The 20,273-nt window shown below is 39.8% G+C and overlaps 1 protein-coding gene and 1 pseudogene across 2 annotated transcripts in view; one reads left to right on the forward strand and one right to left on the reverse strand.

Moving 5' to 3' along the window:
* Positions 1-4,354: 4,354 nt before the first annotated feature.
* Positions 4,355-9,983, reverse strand: LOC141519093 (mpv17-like protein 2 pseudogene; annotated as a pseudogene).
* Positions 9,801-20,273, forward strand: part of USO1 (USO1 vesicle transport factor) — a 99,541-nt gene continuing 89,068 nt past the window's right edge. The window contains exon 1 of one of the 2 annotated variants that reach the window (XM_074228468.1): positions 9,801-10,047. In XM_074228468.1, the coding sequence (XP_074084569.1) occupies positions 9,982-10,047 (66 nt within the window). In that variant the 5' untranslated portion in view covers positions 9,801-9,981. The remainder of the gene's footprint in view (positions 10,048-20,273) is intronic. The other variant, XM_074228467.1, reaches the window with a different exon arrangement.

Consider the following 20,273-nt stretch of genomic DNA (forward strand, 5'->3'; position numbering starts at 1 on the left):
TCACAAAGAGTTGGCCAGAACTGAGATGAAGAGCAATAGCATATTTGTTGTCATTCAAAGTCCATTTCCATATTAATCATGTTGCCAAGTAAAGCTAAAGTAAGAAAAAATAAAGATACAAAAAGTATTCTTCATTCGTCACCCAGAGTTCATCTGTTCTCTCTCTGGAAGTAGATAACATTTTTCATCATAGGTCCTTAGGAATTGTCTTGGATCATGGTCCACTTCAGAATAGTTAAGTAACAGTTGATCATTGTTAGAATGTTGCTGTTGTTACTTAGTTATTTCAGTCATTTCCAATTCTTCCTGAAGTTTTCTTGGCAAAGATATCAGAGTGGCCTGCCATTTAAGTCTGAAACTCAATTAAAAGACAATTTGAAATGTATATAAATGCTATTAATAGTAGAAAATTTTTAAAAATTCACCTTTGAATACAATAGAATTCAAATGAGTGGCTTCCATTTCCACAGGAAGAGAGGTTTTGTGCCTTTTTTTCTTTTACTTAAACAAGAATTGATACTTTTGCCAACTTGTTAGAATTTCCTTTAAAGGTCAATTTTAAAAATCTAGAAGGAGAAAAATCTACCAAGCAGGATGGCAGAAAGTGGTAAATCAAATTTAAGATAGATGAGATAAGAGATGATTATGGTGACTACCAATACCTATAAATGAGCAAATGTCACTAAAAGAAATGGTAACATTCTGGCGGAGTCAGAGTTAATTTTGAGATTTCTTAGAATTTATTAAAAGTGAACATTTAAAAATTTGGATTTATTTAGGTTTGATCAATTAATTGTAAGCAATTATTATCCATGTCATAATTTATCTGTATACTAAATAGTAATTATTGGTACTAACTCTTTGTAGCTGTGAGATTAAAAGTACCAACAATTCTGGACTGATTTCTGAGAGTAATTATCACAGAAATGCTAAAAATTCTACTGTCTACAATACACCTTTCTTTTTCCCTCATAATATTAGTTCTTTCCCTCTATTCATTATTTCCTTTTACTCTTGTTTTTGTAGTTTGTTTCTTCATATTTGTTTAAATATTGTCTTCTCCACTAGACTGGGAGCTCCTTGAAGGCAGGGACCATCTTTTTTTGTATTTTTGTATTTTTTTGTACTTTTTGTATTCTCAGCACTTAGTAAAATGCTTTTCAGATGGCAGTGCTTAATAAATGCTTTTTGGCTGGTTGAAAATTGGAAGATAAATGAATGAAAGGTTATTCCATGATTTGGAGATGTATTAAATTAGATTTATGTTTTCAGTTAATGAGATTGTTTTCATTTTAGTGGGGTATTACATTGACAATTTGGCATGATCTTCTTCCAGATGAAGAACATATCAATTTTGGAAAGTTTTGTATAGTAGTGCTGGGTTGTTTTATTTTGTTTTGCTTGAATTTTGTAATAATGTAAGGTTTATATTACATTAGGAACCTATTCTTTAGCCTGAGTACTTTGATAATTTCATGAATTAGAGCTGTCATTGTAGAGACAGTTGTCTGGAAGGCAATGCTATGGTTCTTCACTGAGTTGATATGGGTTTGGCAGCCAGTACAGCAGTCATTGGGAAACCAGAAATTTTCACAGAAAGCCTAATTCTAAAACACTTAAGTTCAAGAAGGAACAATATGAATGTTCATATTGCTTTTGATGGTTGTTCTGTAGAAATCCAATGGTGATAGCCTCTCCAAATGATTTCCATGCTTAAGACTGTTCAATTTGTATCATTGATTTTTGCAGCAGGATCTATTAAAAACCCCTGTACAGCAGCCTGCAGACTCCTCTTTCAGATGAAACATTCTTCAAGACCTCTGCCCAAGTGGAGAGGAAACAAGTTTAGGAGAGTAAAAATTGAAATGAAACATTTAAGCCTTTAGCAAAATTCACCATCTTTGTTTTCACAGATTATAAGAAACCTGTACAGAGAGTTGTTTCAGAAATCAGAAATCCAATCCAAGACCATTCTTCTCTAAATCTCCAGGAAATTTAGAAAATGAAGGTGGAGGCAGAATCTTCAAGCAAAGCAATTATTACTTTATCTTACTTCTTCCTTAGCTTCTAATTAGCCATTCTAGAAGACTTTGCTCTTCCAAAAGCCCAACTGGCTCGTTTGTGCCTAAGGTCATTCTTAACTTGCTTCTGTGGTTGGCATAATAAGCTCAGAGTAAAGGGGGAAATTGGTGCTAATTAGTCCAACTACAATTCAAAGATGTTTTTCTTTAAAGGCCCAACAATATTATTGTACCAGCCTTATCTATCAACATAATACTGGAAAACCCAACAGAGACAAAAAGAGAAGCCTATATGATAAGTCTTTTTCTTTTCTTAGAATAATGTTGATTTTATTCAAAAGATCAAATCCTATAATGATATTCTTGTTATAGTAAATATGATTTTAGGATGAACTGAAATTTACCCTACTGTTAAAGCCAATGACCAAAATACTATTTACTGTTAATCACCCAAACAGCTGCTTAAACCAGGATCATCCAGGCTGAGTTCATGTATTCCACTGTAAAGAAACTTTTTCTCTATGTTGTCTGATGCCAAATGACAGGGTAATTATCTTCATAACCTTTCCCCTATCCAAAGTATAGTAGGGCTATTCCAGAGCAAAGACTGTGTTTTGGGGTAGTATATCTTCTATTTCCAAGATTTTTTGTTTCCCAAATATTGGAACATTTAACTGTCCTTATTTCTTCCAAATCTTTGCTTTCTACCTCAATGATTTATCAGTGGATCCTCTAAGTGTCAAACCCAGAAAACAAATGACCAAAGAGCCACAGAGGTTATACAACAGCTGTTAATTCTAAAAATACCAAACAGTTCACAAAGATTATACACCAACTGTTAAACTCTGAAAATAAAATAAAATCAAAGACCCAACAGTGGGTATAAACGAAAAACACTATTTTGTTGGAGGAGGGAAATTAGACATTCATGCTAAGGGGCTGCTCTATGATTGAGCAGACCCCCTAGGCAGTGACATTTAGCCTTCATATATATAGTTGGGGTTAAACAAAGAACCTAGCAGTGAAGTATGGCCATGGTAATGAGGGGTAAGAGTAATAATGAGGCAAGTTTGATTCACAGCAGGGCTTCATGATGGGAATATGGTTCCTGTAGGTTCTTGTCCGAGCTCAGGAATCACAAAGGATTATTGTTATGTCAGGCTCAGGGTACAGCTTTCTTTCTGGGCCTTAGCTCTGGAATGCAAGATGTCTCTGAATAGTAAAAAGAGAGGGGAGGTCTTGGCAATGCAGAACATTGCTAAGTATCTATATTTACATAGTATCTATAACGTTGCTGTTATTCAGTTGTGTCTGAGTCTTCAGATACAAACTTCATCTGGAGTTTTCTTGGTAAAGATACTGAAGTACTTTGTTTTTTTCTTCTCCTGCTCATTTTACAGATGAGGAAACTGAGGCAAAAAAAGGTTTAAGTGACTTGCCCAGGTTATATATTAGTAAGTATGTGAGGCTGAATTTGAACTCACATAGATAAATCTTCCTGATTACAAACCAGTGCTCTATCCAAACCAGCCCCCTAGCTATCCTGTCTATAATTGACCATTACTATTTATTGTAGGTACATTGATATAAAAACCATTCTTTATAATGCCAACTCTTCATTTTGTAAGGTAATAAATACAGCCATGGTTTCGGGTACTATTGATTTGGGTAAGATGGGAATCACCGGTATTCTGGAAAATATTTATCAACACACTCTCTGGGAAAAAATATATTTATGATACACTTTTTTTTTTTCAGAATTAGAATCTTTTATTAGCCCAGGACATATGGCAGCCCAGAACAAGTCTCCTCCCCAAACGCTTGGGCTTCCCCACATCTGCTCCTGTCCACCTGCTTCCCCCTTGGGGGAGCCCCCTGGCCCCAGCCCTGGGCCAGAGCTAACTTGGGGCCTTAGGATTTCTACTTTCTGATTTGAATCAGGGAAACCCCAGGCCAATGCTTGTTCCTGCTCTGGTCCTCCATCCCAAGGACCTGTCCTGGAGTCAGTCTGGCCTGACATAGGTCGGCCTAACCATGCTGCTTTGAGCTCCCTCCTTGCCAGCCAGCCCCTCCACTGCTTTGATCCATAAAGTGCTTTGAGATCCTCAGTGACTTGTCTCCAGAAAAGTGGAGTCCTATTTGGAAGAGTGGGTCTGAGTAGCCCCTACTCATATTCTTCTCTATTGCCTGGATGCAGGAAATCAGTTAAGTTAAATGACAATCTCCGATTAGGTTTCTAGGGCCCACGAGTGTTTAGCAAGCTCATGGCCAGTCTTGTTCCAAGCTCAGGCCCAGATGCCCAGGTCCCTGCCAGGTGCTTGGCTCCTCCTGGTAGCTCAGTCGGTACGGGAGGCAAGGCCCCTGTGGCCAGGGAGGCAGTCCCGGTGCTTGAGGTAGGACAGGCAGGTATCCCAGCCCAAGGTCATGCTGTTTACATACATCACTCGGTAATGGGTGGGCACATAAAGGAAGTTCACCAGCTGAGCTGCCGGCCACAAACACCAATCAGCCTTGTAAAACTCCCAGAATTTCTCCTGCAGCTCCTGGCAGGCACTGTCCAGGCTCTGGCCCTCTAAGCAGCCCATCCCCAGGAAGTCCCAGACACCCAGGAGCGGGGAGGCCACCAGCTGGGCCACGAGGACCTTCTTCAGGATGGTCCGGATGCCTTTAAAGCCCATGGCAGGGAAGAGCTTGTCCAGCCACTGCTACCAGTAGTGCAGGAAGGGGCCCATGCTGCAGCCCACAGCAAACATGCCAGCCGTGCGGCGCAGGTCCAGGCCTGGCACACGCCAAACCCCGCCGCCATCAGGGCGCCACAGCCCAGCGTGTTGGTGAGCCCAGCAGGCGGTCCACACCCGCCGAGGCATCGCGGCCCCCGCGACCCGCTGGGCTCGGCTCCGGCCATGATACACTTTTAAGCTTCGTTATTGTCCTCCTCCTCCTCCTCCTGTTTTTGCAAGGCAAACAGGGTTAAGTGGCTTGCCCAAGTCCACACGGTTAGGTAATGATTAAGTGTCTGAGACCGGATTTGAACCCAGGTACTCCTGACTCCAGGGCCGGTGCTTTATCAACTACACCACCTAGCCGCCCCTCATGTTCTTAAATCGAGATAATCAACAAAACAATAATTCAAACTGCTGTTTGTAGTGGTTGCTGATTTCTAAAATGTGAATTCTCTGAAAACTGAGCAATCAATTCCTCAGTCTATATGAACTGGCTCTAAGGTCCTCCTGGATGATACCATTATTTCTACTTTATTGTAGAATCTAAAATTGGGAAAGAAGGTAGGCTGTTATAATTGTTATACGAGGGATTTTTTTTTAATGACCCTTTTCTTTACTGTCTTTTGCTTGCTAAGAGGATAGGTCTCTGAAAGATTTGTTAGTACCTAATTGTCCATTCTGTCTAGGAGAGGTAAGCCAAATTAAACTGGACAACTCTTTTTTTTTTTGTTTTGCTTTCTAATTTTGTTTACTTTTTCCAATTACATGCAAAGATAAATTTCTACATTGTTCCTTTTGCAAGCTTTTGAGTTGCACCCCTCCCCATGGCTGCAAACAATGTGATATTGGTTGTACATTACAATTGTGTTTAACATATTTCCATATTAGTCATGTTGTGAAAAAAGAGTTGGAAGTAAGGCGAAAAATCACGAGAAAGAAAGAAAAAAGCATAAAAAATTTTTAAAAGCTCTGTTCTGTATTTGTCCTCTGGATATGGATGGCATTTTCCAAAAGAGGTCTCTCAGAATTGTCCTTGATCACTGAACTGCTGAGAGGAGTTGTATACTTCAATACATACTGGATATCTATGTGAAAAATGAAATAGGACCTTGTACTCTCCCAGATTACCTAATGTGGAGGTCCCCTACTTCTCAGAGGTCCCCTATTATTGGGACAGAAAGTAGCCTTTTTGAAGTCCTTAGTAGTCATCGACTACATCTTTAAGACGGGACAATCTCTGTCTAGCTATACCCAGAAGGAAAGAATAACATCGATAACAGCCTTAGGTATGGTGCAATTCCACTGGATCCAGGAATTTGAGCCAGAATTCCAGATGTAGAGAGTGAGCCCTTTACTTATAGTATAGTGAAGCTTCATGTCAGAATAGACTACTCCAGTCTCTTCTCTCCCAACCCTCCTCCAAAAGAAACTAATTCCTACCAGGAAGAAGAGCAGGGGGGCTGCTCTACTTTCCCAGGAAAGCAAGTGGTAGGCTAAAATTAAATCTAACTGCTTCCTTAAATATTATTAGACTAGAGGATATGATGAGGTTCACTTTAACCTCTGACCACTGTTTTTAATTATCAGGGGTAAGCAGCATCACAAGCATTATGTCCAAGACTTGACCCTTTCCCATCTAATACCAGTTTCACAATCAGAACACTTAGCAAGTAGCAAAGAACCCCAGTCTTAGCAAAACAGAAATTGGAGAGTGTGTATATAGGAAGATATATACCAGATGATACACAATGAAGGAGCTCTTCCATTGGGATTGAGATAACTCAGGAAACTCCCTAGTCTCTAGAACAGGGACATTGCAGAGACTTCCAGGTCCTCTCTTTTTTTCCCAGAGACATTTCCTTTAGCAACTTGAAGCAGGGTTGGCCTCTTTAATCCTCTCTCTTGAAGCTGGAAGCCACTTGTCTCCAACATAATTTTCTTCTTGAAGAGGATTTGAAGGTTGACCAATCCCAAAGGAAACTGGCCTTGAAGTGTCCAAAAGGGGTACTGATGAAAGCTGAGGCTCTCTGACCTCTCACCAACTCCATCCCATTCCTTGAAGGGTGTTGAACTCAATCAATAATGATCGAGTTCCCTAGCAGTGGGCTTAGAACATGGGTTATACCAGGCAAGACATTCCTACCAGTTTGGCAGAAAAACCCTGAGAAGTCAAAAACTGTACCCAAAGAGAGTTTAGGATTTGGCCTTTGAACCTATATTCTATACAGGCCTTTGAACCTATATTCTAGCTATCAATCTAATCTAAAGAGATTGAAGTAATATGGGGGTTAGGGTTGATTGGAATTATACCTTCCACAAGTTGGGGGGAGTAAATTTGTATATTTGAGGACATACCTTTTGAAGTCAATATTCCTTTGTAAAAACTAATCTGTTAGAGGGTGAATGGAATTGAGATATTGGGCATCTTGAGGGACACTCATCAGTGGGGGCCAAGGGAAGTCATCATATAAAGTCATATTGCAGTTTCAGTCTGGAATGGACATAAAGGTCAAGGAAAAGACCATTAGTCAATGTAATTAGAAAAGACCTCTGTCCTTAAGACAGAAGTCTAATTGAATCAACTCCAAGTAGATTCTTCCAGAGGCAATGCAGAGCTCTCCCCTCCTCATTAAGGAGTGCGATTGTTTAACAGGCTGAAATTCCAATGGAGCAATAGGTTATGAGGTCCAGAATTTCTGGAATTTCCAGCTCCGAGCCATTCCCGATGACTTCACAGATCAAAGTTGGCTTGACAGTTCAAAGAAAGAGCCAAGAATTCTTTCTGACCTATAGCCTGGAGGTTCTCAGGGTTGGGAGAACTCACTATGAACCTTTCCTATCTGTCTGATGGACCTGTTAAGGGAATCCTAGTCCCTGATGCAGGATCCAGGAAAAGGATGCAGGTGAAATTGAGTAGCCCATCCTGAGGCCAGAGAGAGCATCCTCTGGTCATACACCAATATTCCTAGAATCATGCCAGAATGGACTGGAATGGAATGGAAAATGGGATTCATGGACTTTGCCATCATAAGAAAAAATGTAGTTTCACTGTGGATAAAAAACAGAAATTTACTGAACCAGTCTCTAACCTAAGTGAAACAGAGTGGGCCAAAGACAGTGACAGTAATCAAGCATTGATTTAATTAATTACTCTTGTGTGGGGAATTTAAACCCTAACCCAAAATGACTGCTCAGAGTCCTCTCAAAGTGGCAGCAAAGAGTTAAAATTTAATTTGGTTCTGAGAGAGAGAGAGAGAGAGAGAGAGAGAGAGAACAGGAAAAGCTGAATTACAGAAGCTGAAGCAGGGTTAAAAAAACCACAAAACCCACAACCCATTCCCCCTCCTCTTTTCTGCACCCTTACAACAATTGGTCAAACTTGATGGTCCAAAGAGATGGGGAGTATACCTGAGCATTCCCATGAAAGTTAGTCTTTGTTTGCATCTTGTAAGGTTAGGGTGACATGATTTTTCTAGCCCGAGATCCGGGTTCTCACGCTTACCTGATTCTTAAGAAATAGAAACTGAGGCCTATGGCTTAGACTAATTTAGCACTATGTTTCTGAAAAGTCAGCACTTTGCCCCTCACACTCTCTTTGCAAGGAACTGATCTGCAAATCAAGATTTGTCCACCGTAAGGCAGAGAATGTATACTGGAATCATAAGTGGGAAGGAAGGGGGAAGGTAGATCCAAAAAATGCAAATCAACATTTGTTCACCTTCCTGCAGGTGAGGCAGACAGTGTACATATGAATCATGAATGGGAAGGAAGGAGGAAAGTGAATCACACACACACAAAAATACCCACCCAAACATTTTGGGGGCTTGAGTGATTTGCTTAGGTTAAGCCCACCTGTACAGGACTTTAGAACAATTACAGCAAATTTTAAAAATTGTGACCACCTGGGTAAGACAACACATGCATTGGAGGTCTGTGAAAATGGTGAAGTTGATTGCATAGTTTTGGGGATACTTCATTATTTTGCTTGGGGACAGAACAGGTTATACAATTTTCTGTTTCACTTCATTTCGCACAGACTGTACAGGTCAGGGAAAGAATTCTGGCTTGTCAGGGTTAATGAATTGTTCCAGGTTGCTTTGTTCTCTCTGATTCCCAAGCCAGAGCTTCCTGGGAAATGGATTTCCAGAAACTAACTTCATGACATGTCATGTGGATCAATATAAAATCATAATTCTCATCTAACGGAGTCCAAGCTGAGGCTCCTGGTAAGATCTGTTGGGTTAGACAAAGAAGATGGAGAATGCTTTGCAGGTATTAGAATGAATAGGTAAGATTCAGAATATTTATTTTGTAGTAGCTACAGCTAAGTGGATCAGACTCTGGCTTGCACAACAGAATGATATGAATTTTATTATGGCAAAGGGGTTAAGTGGCTTGCCCAAGGTCACACAGCTAGTCAAGGATAAAGTGTCTGAGGCTGGACTTGAACTCAGGGCCTCCGGACTCCAGGGCTCTATCCACTGCACCACCAAGCTGCCCCATGATATTAATTTTAAATTCACACTGCCTTGATCTTGCAGAACCTTCTGGTCCTGTTCATATTTAGGCTGGAGACCCAACTGTCTGAATCCTGAATTTCATCCGTGCCTACTTTATTGCCGCCTTCCGAACCCTGATCCGAAGCGGTTCTCTCAGCCCCGTCCCCCCATTTAGTGCCATGATACAGTGCCCATTATTTCTGAAGGTTTTATTTACTTAGAGTGCCCCCCCCCCGCGGCCTGCCGGTCTTCCCATCATTTCTGAAGGTTTTATTTACTTAGAGTGCCCCCCCCCGCAGCCTGCCGGTCTTTCCGCGACGTTTGCCGCCCGTTTGTGTCCCGGGACCTCGGCTCGGCGGGGACCGCGGAGGGGTCCCGCCTCCCATCCGGGCTACTAGGTGACTTGCGCCGGGTCTCGCCGCGAAGCCGGGGGTGGGTCGGGCCCCTCCCGCAGGGGGCGGACCGGGGGCGGGAAGGGGGCGTGTCCTCGGCGGCGGGGGCGGGGCTCCCGAGCCGTTGCCGCTCCCCTCCCCTCCCCCTCCCGGCCGCCACGTCAGGCCACGTCCCGGCGCAGGCGCAGGCGCAGGCCGGGCCGCGCGGCGGTGGTTTCCGGGCTGCGGGCGGGCGGACCGACGGGCCGGGGGCTGGGTCCGGAGTTCAAGGGCTAGGCCCGGGATTGGGGGCAGGGCGCCGGGGCCGAGCGGGCAGGAGCCTCGCCCTCCCGGACACGGCGGCAACATGAATTTCTTTCGCGGGGTGATGGGGGGTCAGAGCACCGGACCCCAGCCCTCGGGGGCCGAGACGGTGAGCGCGAGGGGCGGCGGGCGGGCGGGGGAGGGGCGGCCCCGGGCCGGCGGGTGGGGGCGGGGCGGCTGCGGGCGCCCCGGGGCCGCCCCTCCCCCGCCCCGGCGTGCCGCGGGGCCCGGCCGGGCTCCCCCCGCGCCTGCCCCTGGGCCGGCCGCGGGGCGCCCGGGGGCCTCCCCGGGGTGCGGGCTCCGCGGGGACCTGGGCCGCGGCCGCCGTGCGTGCGTGCGTGTGCGCGGCCTCCCGGCCTGCGGGCCGGCCGGGGGGCGGGGGGCGTGGCGGGGCCCCGCGCTCCTGCCCCACGGCGAGGTCTTTACTAAGTGTCTGAGGCCGGACTTGAACCCGGGTCCTCCCGCCTCCGGGCCCGGCGCTCCTTCCCCTGGCACCACCTCGTGTTTTGTAGTGAACGTGATGGAGCAGCCGCAGATTTATTAATTGCCCACTCTGTGCCAGTCACAGTGCCAAGTAACACCTGAAGATGCAAAGGGCAGATGCTTCAGTGTAGAAAGAATTCCAACTGAATTTTGCACCAAACTGAAGTTGGATTCCTAAAAACTTTTTCCTCCATTTTTCTTTTTTTTTAACTTTACTTTTTAAAATAACGAGCAGTTAAAAATAGGTTTTGATTGGCATGTCTTATCTCAATTTTTCTCATTAACCTCACTCATATAACAATTTTTTTTAAAAAGAAAAAAGAAGGGGGCAGCTAGGTGGTGCAGTGGCTAGAGCACCGGACCTGGGAGTCTGGAGGACCCGAGTTCAAATCCTACTCAGACACTTCCTGGTTACCTGTGTGCCCATTTGCCTTGCAAAAACTACTTGGAAAAAAAAGAGGAAAAAATCTGCACAGCTTCTCAATGCTTTGAAAAAGTAACAAAACACTCCCACCCCCCATCCCTTTCCCTCTGACACATCCCCACCAAGGGGGTGGGTGTGTTTGGAGAGTTCTCTCATTTATTTTGAATCAACTTGCGCTTCAGAATACTTACACTTAGCCCTTTTAATAAGTATCACTCTTAAAAGGTTTAGAATGATGCCTCTCGTTTTGAACTTCTGTTCTCCTCTGAGTTTTATATTGGTTCATTGCTGCTCATTTTAAAAGATTTTATTTATTTTGAGTTTTACAGTTTTCCGCTAATCTTACTTCCCTCCTCCCACCCCCCACAGAAGCCAGTTTACCAGTCTTTACATTGTTTCCATGGTGTACAGTGATCCAAATTGAATGTGATGAGAGAGAAATCATATCCCTAAGGAAAAAACATAAAGTATAAGAGATAGCAAGATCAGACAATAAGATATCAATTTTTTTTTCTAAATTAAAGGTAATAGTCCTTGGTCTTTGTTCAAAGTCCACAGTTCTTTCTCTGGATACAGATAGTATTCTCCATTGCAGACAGCCTCAAATTGTCCCTGATTGTTGCACTGTTGCACTCATTCAAACAAGTCCATCCAGGTTGATCATGCTGCTCATTTTAAAAAGTTTGTACTGGTGTCTACCTTTAATAAATATAATTAAGGGAAACAATTTGACATCCTTATTCTACTCTAGTCCACAGGAGAATGGAAGCATGCTTTTCTCTTTGAAGTTTTGAATGCTCAGAGTTCTTTAGTATTTCAAAACTTTTTTTTTTACAGTGTTGACTTTTTAGATTGTTCCAGTGTTCCTCTCTTCACTGTGCATCCATTTACATAAGTCTTACAGGATTCCCAGAATCTGGCCTTTTTTGTAATTTCTTACATCAAAATAATATTCCATTATATTAATACAATTGGTTCATCTTTTTCTCAATTTGAGCTTTCATTTTATTTTCATTTCTTTACTAAAAAGTGCTGCCATTAATATATTTGTTCAGAGGGTGTCAGAATTTAAGAAAAAAGTGCTGCTCTTGATATATTTATACATATGGATAAAAGTTTAAGAGGTGAGTTCTTAAATGATCATTTAATCTAGTCCACCTCCTTCATGCAGGAATTCTCATAAATCTACACTCACCTCTAATTGTGTGACTGTGCAAAGGTCACTTAACTTGTCTGCCTCAGTTTTCTCAACCTGTAAAATGGGGATCATAATCATACCTGCCTCTCAGGGTTATTGTGAGGCTCAAAAAGATAATATTTGTAAGCACTTTAATGTGGTGCTGACTGGCACTCAATGAAACCTTACTCATTTTATTTCCCCTATAAAATACAAGTGTTCACTCAGCCCCAGCTTCAGCATCCCTAAGGAGGCAGAGCCTGTCATGTCTGGAAGCAGGCTAATTACTTTTGGATTATTAACCCATTTCAACAAATTTCTTTCCTGACATCAAATCTGTTTTTGTCTTTTTTGTAACTCAGACCTAATGATCCTGTTTCTTCCTTTTGGGGCCAAACAAAAACTCCAATTCCTCTTCCACATTAGACAGCTGTCTTCTGCACAGTGTTTTCTCCAGGATAAAGTATGTCCTTTTCCTTTCACCATCCTCAGATAACATGAACTCGAGATCCTTCCCTAGTCACCCTCCAGTTTGTCAGTGCCCAGAACTGACCACCATGTGCTTAGGATGAGACCTGATAAGAACCCAGTGTAAGACTAACTTTCTTGTTCTGGGAAGTGGGGCCTCTCGATTTGGTCCAAGATCACATTAGCCTTTTTGGCCATCACATCACATTGTAGGCTCAAGTTGAGCTAATTGTAGTTCATGAAAACCCTTAGATCCTTTTTCTGAACAATTGTTCTTTTTCCAAGCCTCTGAGATTTGTGATTGTGAAGGTGTTTTTTTGTTTGTCTTGTTTTTGTATCCAAGTGCTAGACTTTACATTTATCCCTGTTGAATTTCTTGTACTTAGAATGGGCTTCAAACTCCAGCGAGGTTAGACTAATACTGCTGGATGTCCAATCCCTCTTTTTGTATATCCTTGGATAAGATAAATAAAGTGATATTGTATCTTAAAACGTAAAGACCATTCTTAGCTTTATAATTAGAGTATGCTTAGATCTAACTTGCATAGATCCTTTTGGATTTTGATTCTTTATCAGAATGTTGGCTGTTCCTCCTCCCTTTTCATTGGGTAGATCTGTATCCAAGTCATTGACAAAATGTCCAGCTGGGCTAAATAGATCTTTGGAGACCTGCTACTTTGCTGTTTGAAACATTCACTTCTACTTCTGAATCCATCTTGAATTACTTTCCAACCCCAAGTCATATACCTCTCCATATTCTCTGAAGAAAAGTATAAAGTACCTTATTTATTTTTAGGTTTTTGCAAGGCAAATAGGGTTAAGTGGCTTGCCCAAGGCCACACAGCTAGCTAATTACTAAGTTTCTGAGACCGCATTTGAACCCAGGTACTCCTGACTCCAAGGCCAGTGCTTTATCCACTAGGCCACTTAGCAGCCCCCTATAAAGTACCTTATTAAGGATTTTACTTACACCTAGATAAGCTGTGTTCACAGTATTCTGTCTTCTACTAGTTTAGTAATCTTGTGAAAAACGAAATGAAGATCACCTGGTTATAACCTGGGTTTTTTCCAGTTCTAGTTTTTCTGTGATTGTCTTTTTTTTAAAAGAATTTTTTTCCAGTTACATGTGAAAATAGTTTTTAGCATTTTAGAAAAGACTTCTGAGTTCCAAATTTTATCCCTTCCCTTTCCCCCTCCTTGAGTAGACAAGGAATTTTATTTAGATTACACATGGGCAGTAATGCAAAGCATTTCCATATTAGTCATGTTGTGAAATAAAATATAGATCCTAAAAAAATACCAAGAAAAGTATAAAGTATACAAAGCATAAAGTATGCTTCAAACTTCATTCAGAATTCATCAATTCTTTCTCTGGAGGCAAAGCATTTTTCAACATGAGTACTTACGTCTTAGATTGTAATGCATTGCTGTTGATCATACAATATTGCTGTTATCATGCAGTCTCTTATTTCTTCTCACTTCACTTTGCATCTGCACTTGCCATGTTTTTCTGAAAGCATTCACCTCAACATTTCTTGTAGCACAGTAGTATTTCATCACAATCATACCACAACTTGTTCAGCTGTTCATTCCCTAATTGATGGGCATTCCCTCAATTTCTTTTGAATTCTTTGTCAACACAAAAAGAACAGCTATGAATATTTTTGTACATGTATTTTATTTTCCTTTCTCTTTGATGTCTTTGGTATATAGACCTAGTTATGTATGATATTGCTGGATCCAAGAGTGTAATCCAGGTCTGGCTCTTGATACTCCCCAGTTCTTTTTCTAGATGATTGCCAACCATTTCTTTTTAATGATCTATTTTAGAATTGAGCTAGGAATTGCAACTCTTGAAGGATTTTTTTTTTCTTTATTAAATAATAATGGACCTAACCAACACCGAATAAGATGAACACTTCCTTACATATAGCAGAAAGGGAGAAGAGAATGATTATTCATCTCTATTGTGAATAGCTTTTCATTTTTTGCCTCATGTTTTTCTCTTTAAACATTAACCATCATTTCTCCAAACAGTTTTGTTTGTATTTTTTACTTGTTTCATTCTATTCTCTAATATGTTTTTAAATTCTTTAATACTTCTTTGCAAAAAGTTTTGGTGATCTTAGTGCTGCCCCCCCCCCCCATGCCTTCCCTCTCCTTCCATTCCCCATTTGAAAGAAAGAAAAATAAAACCCTCATGTAAGATATACATAGTCAAGTAAAATGAATCTCAGTGGCCATGTCTGAAAAGAGTTAGTCGAGTTTTTATATCTTTCAAAGTTATATTTATATACAATAGGATATTGGATATATTGTTCTTTGGTTTTTGCTCTTTTCATTCTCTGGTTCATATAGGTCATATCAGCTTTTTCTGAAAACATCAATTTTACCAATTCTTATGCTTCCATTTAATTAGATTTATATGCCATGATTTGTTCAGCCATTCCCCAATTACTGGGCATCCTGTATTTTTTTTTTCAGTTCTTTGCTGCTTCAAAAAGATATAAAAAGAAATTGTAAATATTTTTGTATATATAAGTCCTTTTCCTCATTCTTGGATCTTTTTTGGGGTTAAGTCTAGCAGGTTCATGCCTTGTATACTTGGGAGTATAGTTTTGTTTTGTTTTTTGTTTTTTGCAAGGCAAATGGGCTTAAGTGGCCTGGCCTAGGCCACACAGCTAGGTAATTATGAAGTGTCTGAGGCCGGATTTGAACCCAGGTACTCCTGACTCCAGGGTCGGTGCTCTATCCACTGTGCCATTTAGCTGCCCCTAGGAACAATTTTCAATGAAATTTAGATGATAAATAGTTAAATGACAAAATGTCCCAAATCACTCACAAATTTAAACTGAGAATCTACTAAATGCCTATTGGATCATCAAAAATGACAAAAAGGGGCGGCTAGGTGGCACAGTGATTAGAGCACCGGCCCTGGGTTCAAATCCGGCCTCAGACACTTCATAATTACCTAGCTGTGTGGCCTAGGGCAGGCCACTTAACCCCATTTGCTTTGCAAAAAACAAAAAACCTAAAAAAAATTTTTCATATCTTAACCTATAATTTGCAAACCTTTTTTCCCCATTTTTGAAAATCGGGACATGTATCCATTCATCTTTAGTCTTTTAGATCATCTCCTGTTTTCTATATTCTTTCAAATATCATTAATTTAGGTCAGCATTTAAATTCAGCAATTAAATATACCAGTTCTTTCAGGACCCAAGGAGGATATTTTGGGCTTTGGTGGTTTGTGTTTATCAAGCACAGCTAGGAGCTCTTTTACTATCTCTTTACTTCTTGTGTATCAACATTTGTTAGTAATTTTTGTTCTTTCACTTCTAGTATAAGGGTCATTCTCCTTTGCAGGAAAAAAAACCCAAATGATTTAGTACCTCTGCCTTCTCCACTATAAGCAAAGATCTATTTCATCTTTGATCCTTTTTCTCCTAATATAGCTATACTCCACACCTCACCCAGCAACCCCTTTTTATTTTTATTTTTCACTAGCTCCATTCATTCTGAGCTTTAGACTACAGAATACTTTACAGGACTATGTCACGCTCTGATATTCAGCTTTTGTTATTTTGATCTTGCTTTCTTATTCTGTACTTTTCTTTTTAACATTGTCAATCTATATCAGTCTCTTCAAGCATAGTCCCTTCTTCCACATAGAAATTATTTACCTTTGTGACATTAGAATTTTATTCTTGACCATTCCGTATTCATATTGAGCTTATTTCCTTTGAGGCATTTCAGTTCGTGGAATCCTATCCCTATTTTCTCTGAATCAGAAGTATGCTTTCCTAGAATCTTTGTGCAAATCAGACTGTCCTTTTCCTCTTCCTTTGATCTCTTTGAGTGAACATCCTTGATAGTGGAATTGCTAACTCAAAAGGATCACAGTTTAATGATGTTTTGGGTATAATTTCAAATTGCTCTTCAGAATGGTTGGATCAATTAACAGCTCCAACAGCAGTGTATTAATGTGCTTCTGCTCTCATTCCTTCAGTAATTGTCATTTCCCTTTTTTATATATCACCTTTGCTATTCTGATAGGTATGCAGTAGAATTTTAGAATTATTTTACTTAGTTTCTATGATAAGTGGTTTAGAGCATTTTCATTCGTTATGGATAGGTTTCTTTTGGGAACTTCCTCTTATCTTTTGACTTTTTAATTTCTTTTAAATGATTCTAGTTCTTTTATATTTGTATTAATTTCTAATGTTTTTTGGATAGTTGACTTTAACAGAGAAATTTTGCCAGAAGATTTTTCCAAACACTTAACTGTGAACCTTATTTTATTTTACTGCACTGCATCTATTTGTTTATTTTCAATTTTATATGATCCGAGTTGTCTCTTATCATTGGTGATCCTCTGTATCTCTTACTTGGTTAAGAACTCTTTCCATAGATAGTTATGAAAGATATTTATTTTCTGCTCCTTTGATTATGCTATTTATTGTGGTCTCTGGTGTGAGTTATTAGTCTAAAACTCTAAATCTAATTGTTATCAGTTTTCTCAATAGTTTTTAATTGAATAGTGAATCCTTACCTTCCTATTTAGAATCTTTGGTTTTATTGATCATCATTAGGCTCCTTCCTTTTGTCTGATCTTCTACTGATAAACTTATTTACTTTTAACCAGTAGCAAATAGTTTTTTTCTTCTTTTTAAAATTTTTTTTATTTTTAAAGATTTTATTTGAGTTTTACAATTTTTCTCCCAATCTTACTTCCCTCCCCCCACCCCCACCCCCACCCCATGGAAAGCAATCTGTCAGTCTTTATTTTGTTTCCATGTTGTACAAAATTTTCCAAATTGAATGTGATGAGAGAGAAATCACATCCTTAAGGAAGAAACAAAAAGTATAAGAGATAACAAGATCAGACAATAGGATGTTGGGTTTTTTTTCCCTAAATTAAAGGGAATGGTCCTTGAACTTTGTTCAAACTCCATTGCTCTTTTTCTGGATACAGATGGTATTCTCCATTGCAGACAGCCCTAAATTGTCCCTGATTGTTGCACTGATAGAACGAGCAAATCCATCAAGGTTGATCATCACCTCCATGTTGCTGTTAGGGTGTACAGTGTTTTTCTGGTTCTGCTCATCTCACTCAGCATCAGTTCATGCAAATCCCTCCAGGCTTCCTTGAATTCCCATCCCTCCTGGTTTCTAATAGAACAATAGTGTTCCATGACATACATATGCCACAGTTTGCAGTAGCAAATAGTTTTGATGATTACTGTTTTGTAATATAATTTGAGATCTTTTACTCCTAGGTTCTTTTCCCACTTTTTCCCTTGAGATTTTTGATTTTTGATCTCTATATATTTTATAATATCTTTAATACTATATAAAGTAACCTTTTTTTGGAGTTTGGTTAATAAAGAATTTCATCTATGTGTTAATTTAGTTAATATTACCATTTCTATTGGTATAGCCCAATCCAGAGTAATTGATAAAGCTCAAATTATTTAAGTCTTTTATTTTTCTAATTGGTTTTATTAGTTGATTTCATTTAATTTCTTTCTTGGTATTTATAAGGTAGATTCCTAGGTATTTTACACTTTTTGTTGTTACTTTGAATGGAATTTCTTTTATCCCTTCCTTATATTGCTGCAGTTATCATTTCTGGATATACATCAAATAATAGTGGTTATAATGACCATCCTTTTCTTTGTCTCATCTTAGTGACAAAAAAGACTGGCACTGCTTTTTGGATGGGACATCTGTGGGAAGCCTGGTTTCGCCATGTCTTTTCACATCACCATCTTAACTGGAAGCCACTCCTTGCTGTTCTTCACTCAAACCATTCCATCTCGCACCTCTGGACCTTTGTACAGGCTTTCCAAGCAGGGAATGCATTTTTTCTGCTTATTCTTTCCTCTTAAAATCTCTAATTATCTTCAAAACTTAGTTCAAACACCATGATTATCTCCTCCCCCAATCTTTTATGGGCTCCACCTGCCAATTACCATTTATTTACTTTGTATATATTTAGTGTATATTGCATGTTTAGGTCCCAGTTAGAATGTCAAGGTCTCTTTATATCTATCACAGTGACTTTCATACAGTAAATATTTAATAAATGTTTGATTGCTTGATTTGTATCTCCAGAATTTTGTTATGTGGCTTTTTTTGGTTTATCTATTTTGGATATTGGAGGTCAGACTAATCCACAGGATCAAATCATCCCTCAGATACACATTAGTTGTGCAAACCTGGTTCTCTTTCCTCCCCTGTAAAATGAGGGTGTAGAATTTGATTACTTCCAAAGTGTATTCAGTTCTTAGCCTATGAGCCTATGACTAAATTTCAGATATAGGTTAGTTTAGTCAAGTTGTTGCCATAGCATGTTAAAGGAGTGAGATAGAGTTCCTGATTGTTTTGAAGCTCAGGAAATCACAGGTCTGGGGTCAGGGGTGGGGGGAGGAAAAGTTTAGTAGAGTCCTTAGGCTTTATTTTGTTACTAATCTAGATTGAAACCAGGTAGTGATGCCATAATTTAATTTATATGATTGTATTAAATCGGATCTGAGAAACAAGGTTTTTTTAAATTTGTTTGTTTGGTTTGGCTTTAAAATAGATACCCTCAACCCATCTAGTGTAGATAGACTAGATTGAGATGGACTTTAATTCAAGAAGTCTGTGTTTAATTTTGCTTATTCACTTTGGGCAAGTCAGCCTCAGAACCTACTTTATCATAAAGATCTTGGTAAACCTTAAAATGTTTTATAATCACTAATAATAATAATAATTGTAAAAAATTATGCCTCTGCCTTTTGTGGCTCAAGTTGATTCACTTCACTAGTCGTTGAGTGACTGCTGGGCAGGAGATATTGCTCCAGATCTGGAGGGAGCACTGTCCTGATGAAGCTTAGAAGGGTCAAGTCCTGAGAAAGCTGCTCAGATTATGTGTGTTTCAGGAGTCCTCGACAGCTTTGATTTTTCTTTGGAAATGCTTCAAAGTCTAGTAGTTCACTGATGATCTCCTCTTAGGTTAAAGTCAATTTTTCAGGACAGCTTCTTTTGGTTGTAAGTGTTTGGTATTTGTCATTTGGAGTGTTATATTCCCAGATCTGCAATCTATAGTAGCAGCCACCAGCTCTTAGGGGATTCCAACAGGTTCTTGACTGTTTAACTTGTTGGTTTGGTCTTTGACCTCCCTGAGATAGCTCCTTTTGGAATTCTTTTTAGAAGGGGTTAAGTGAACAGCAACATGGGGGTGATGATCAACCTTGATGGACTTGCTTATTCCATCAGTTCAACAATCAGGGACAGTTGGGGGCTATCTGCGATGGAGAATAACATCTGAATCCAGAGAAAGAATTGTGGGGCTTGAACAATGACCAAAGACTATTACCTTTAATTTAGGGGAAAACAACCTATCTTATTATGAAATCTTGGTATTTCTTATACTTTATTTTTCTTCCTTAGGGACATGATCTCTCTCTCATCACACTCAATTTGGATCAATGCATACCATGGAAATAATGTAAAGACTAACAGACTGCCTTCTGTGGGGGGTGGGGGGAGGGAAGCAAGATTAGGGGAAAAATTGTAAAACTCAAAAATAAAATCTTTAAAAGGAAAAAAGGGATTAGGTGGATTCTTTCTGTCTTGGTCTTTTTATTTTAATAGATTGGAGAAGCTTTCATTTATCTCTTGAAGGATAATACCATTTAAATGTGTTTTCTACTTAGGTTTTTCAGGAACTCTGATGATTTTTTAAGTGCTTTTTCCTTTTGATTGGTTTTTCTAGGTCATTTATTTTTATTTTTTT

Source organism: Macrotis lagotis, chromosome 3, assembly GCF_037893015.1.
Source record: "Macrotis lagotis isolate mMagLag1 chromosome 3, bilby.v1.9.chrom.fasta, whole genome shotgun sequence".
NCBI lineage: Eukaryota > Metazoa > Chordata > Mammalia > Peramelemorphia > Peramelidae > Macrotis > Macrotis lagotis.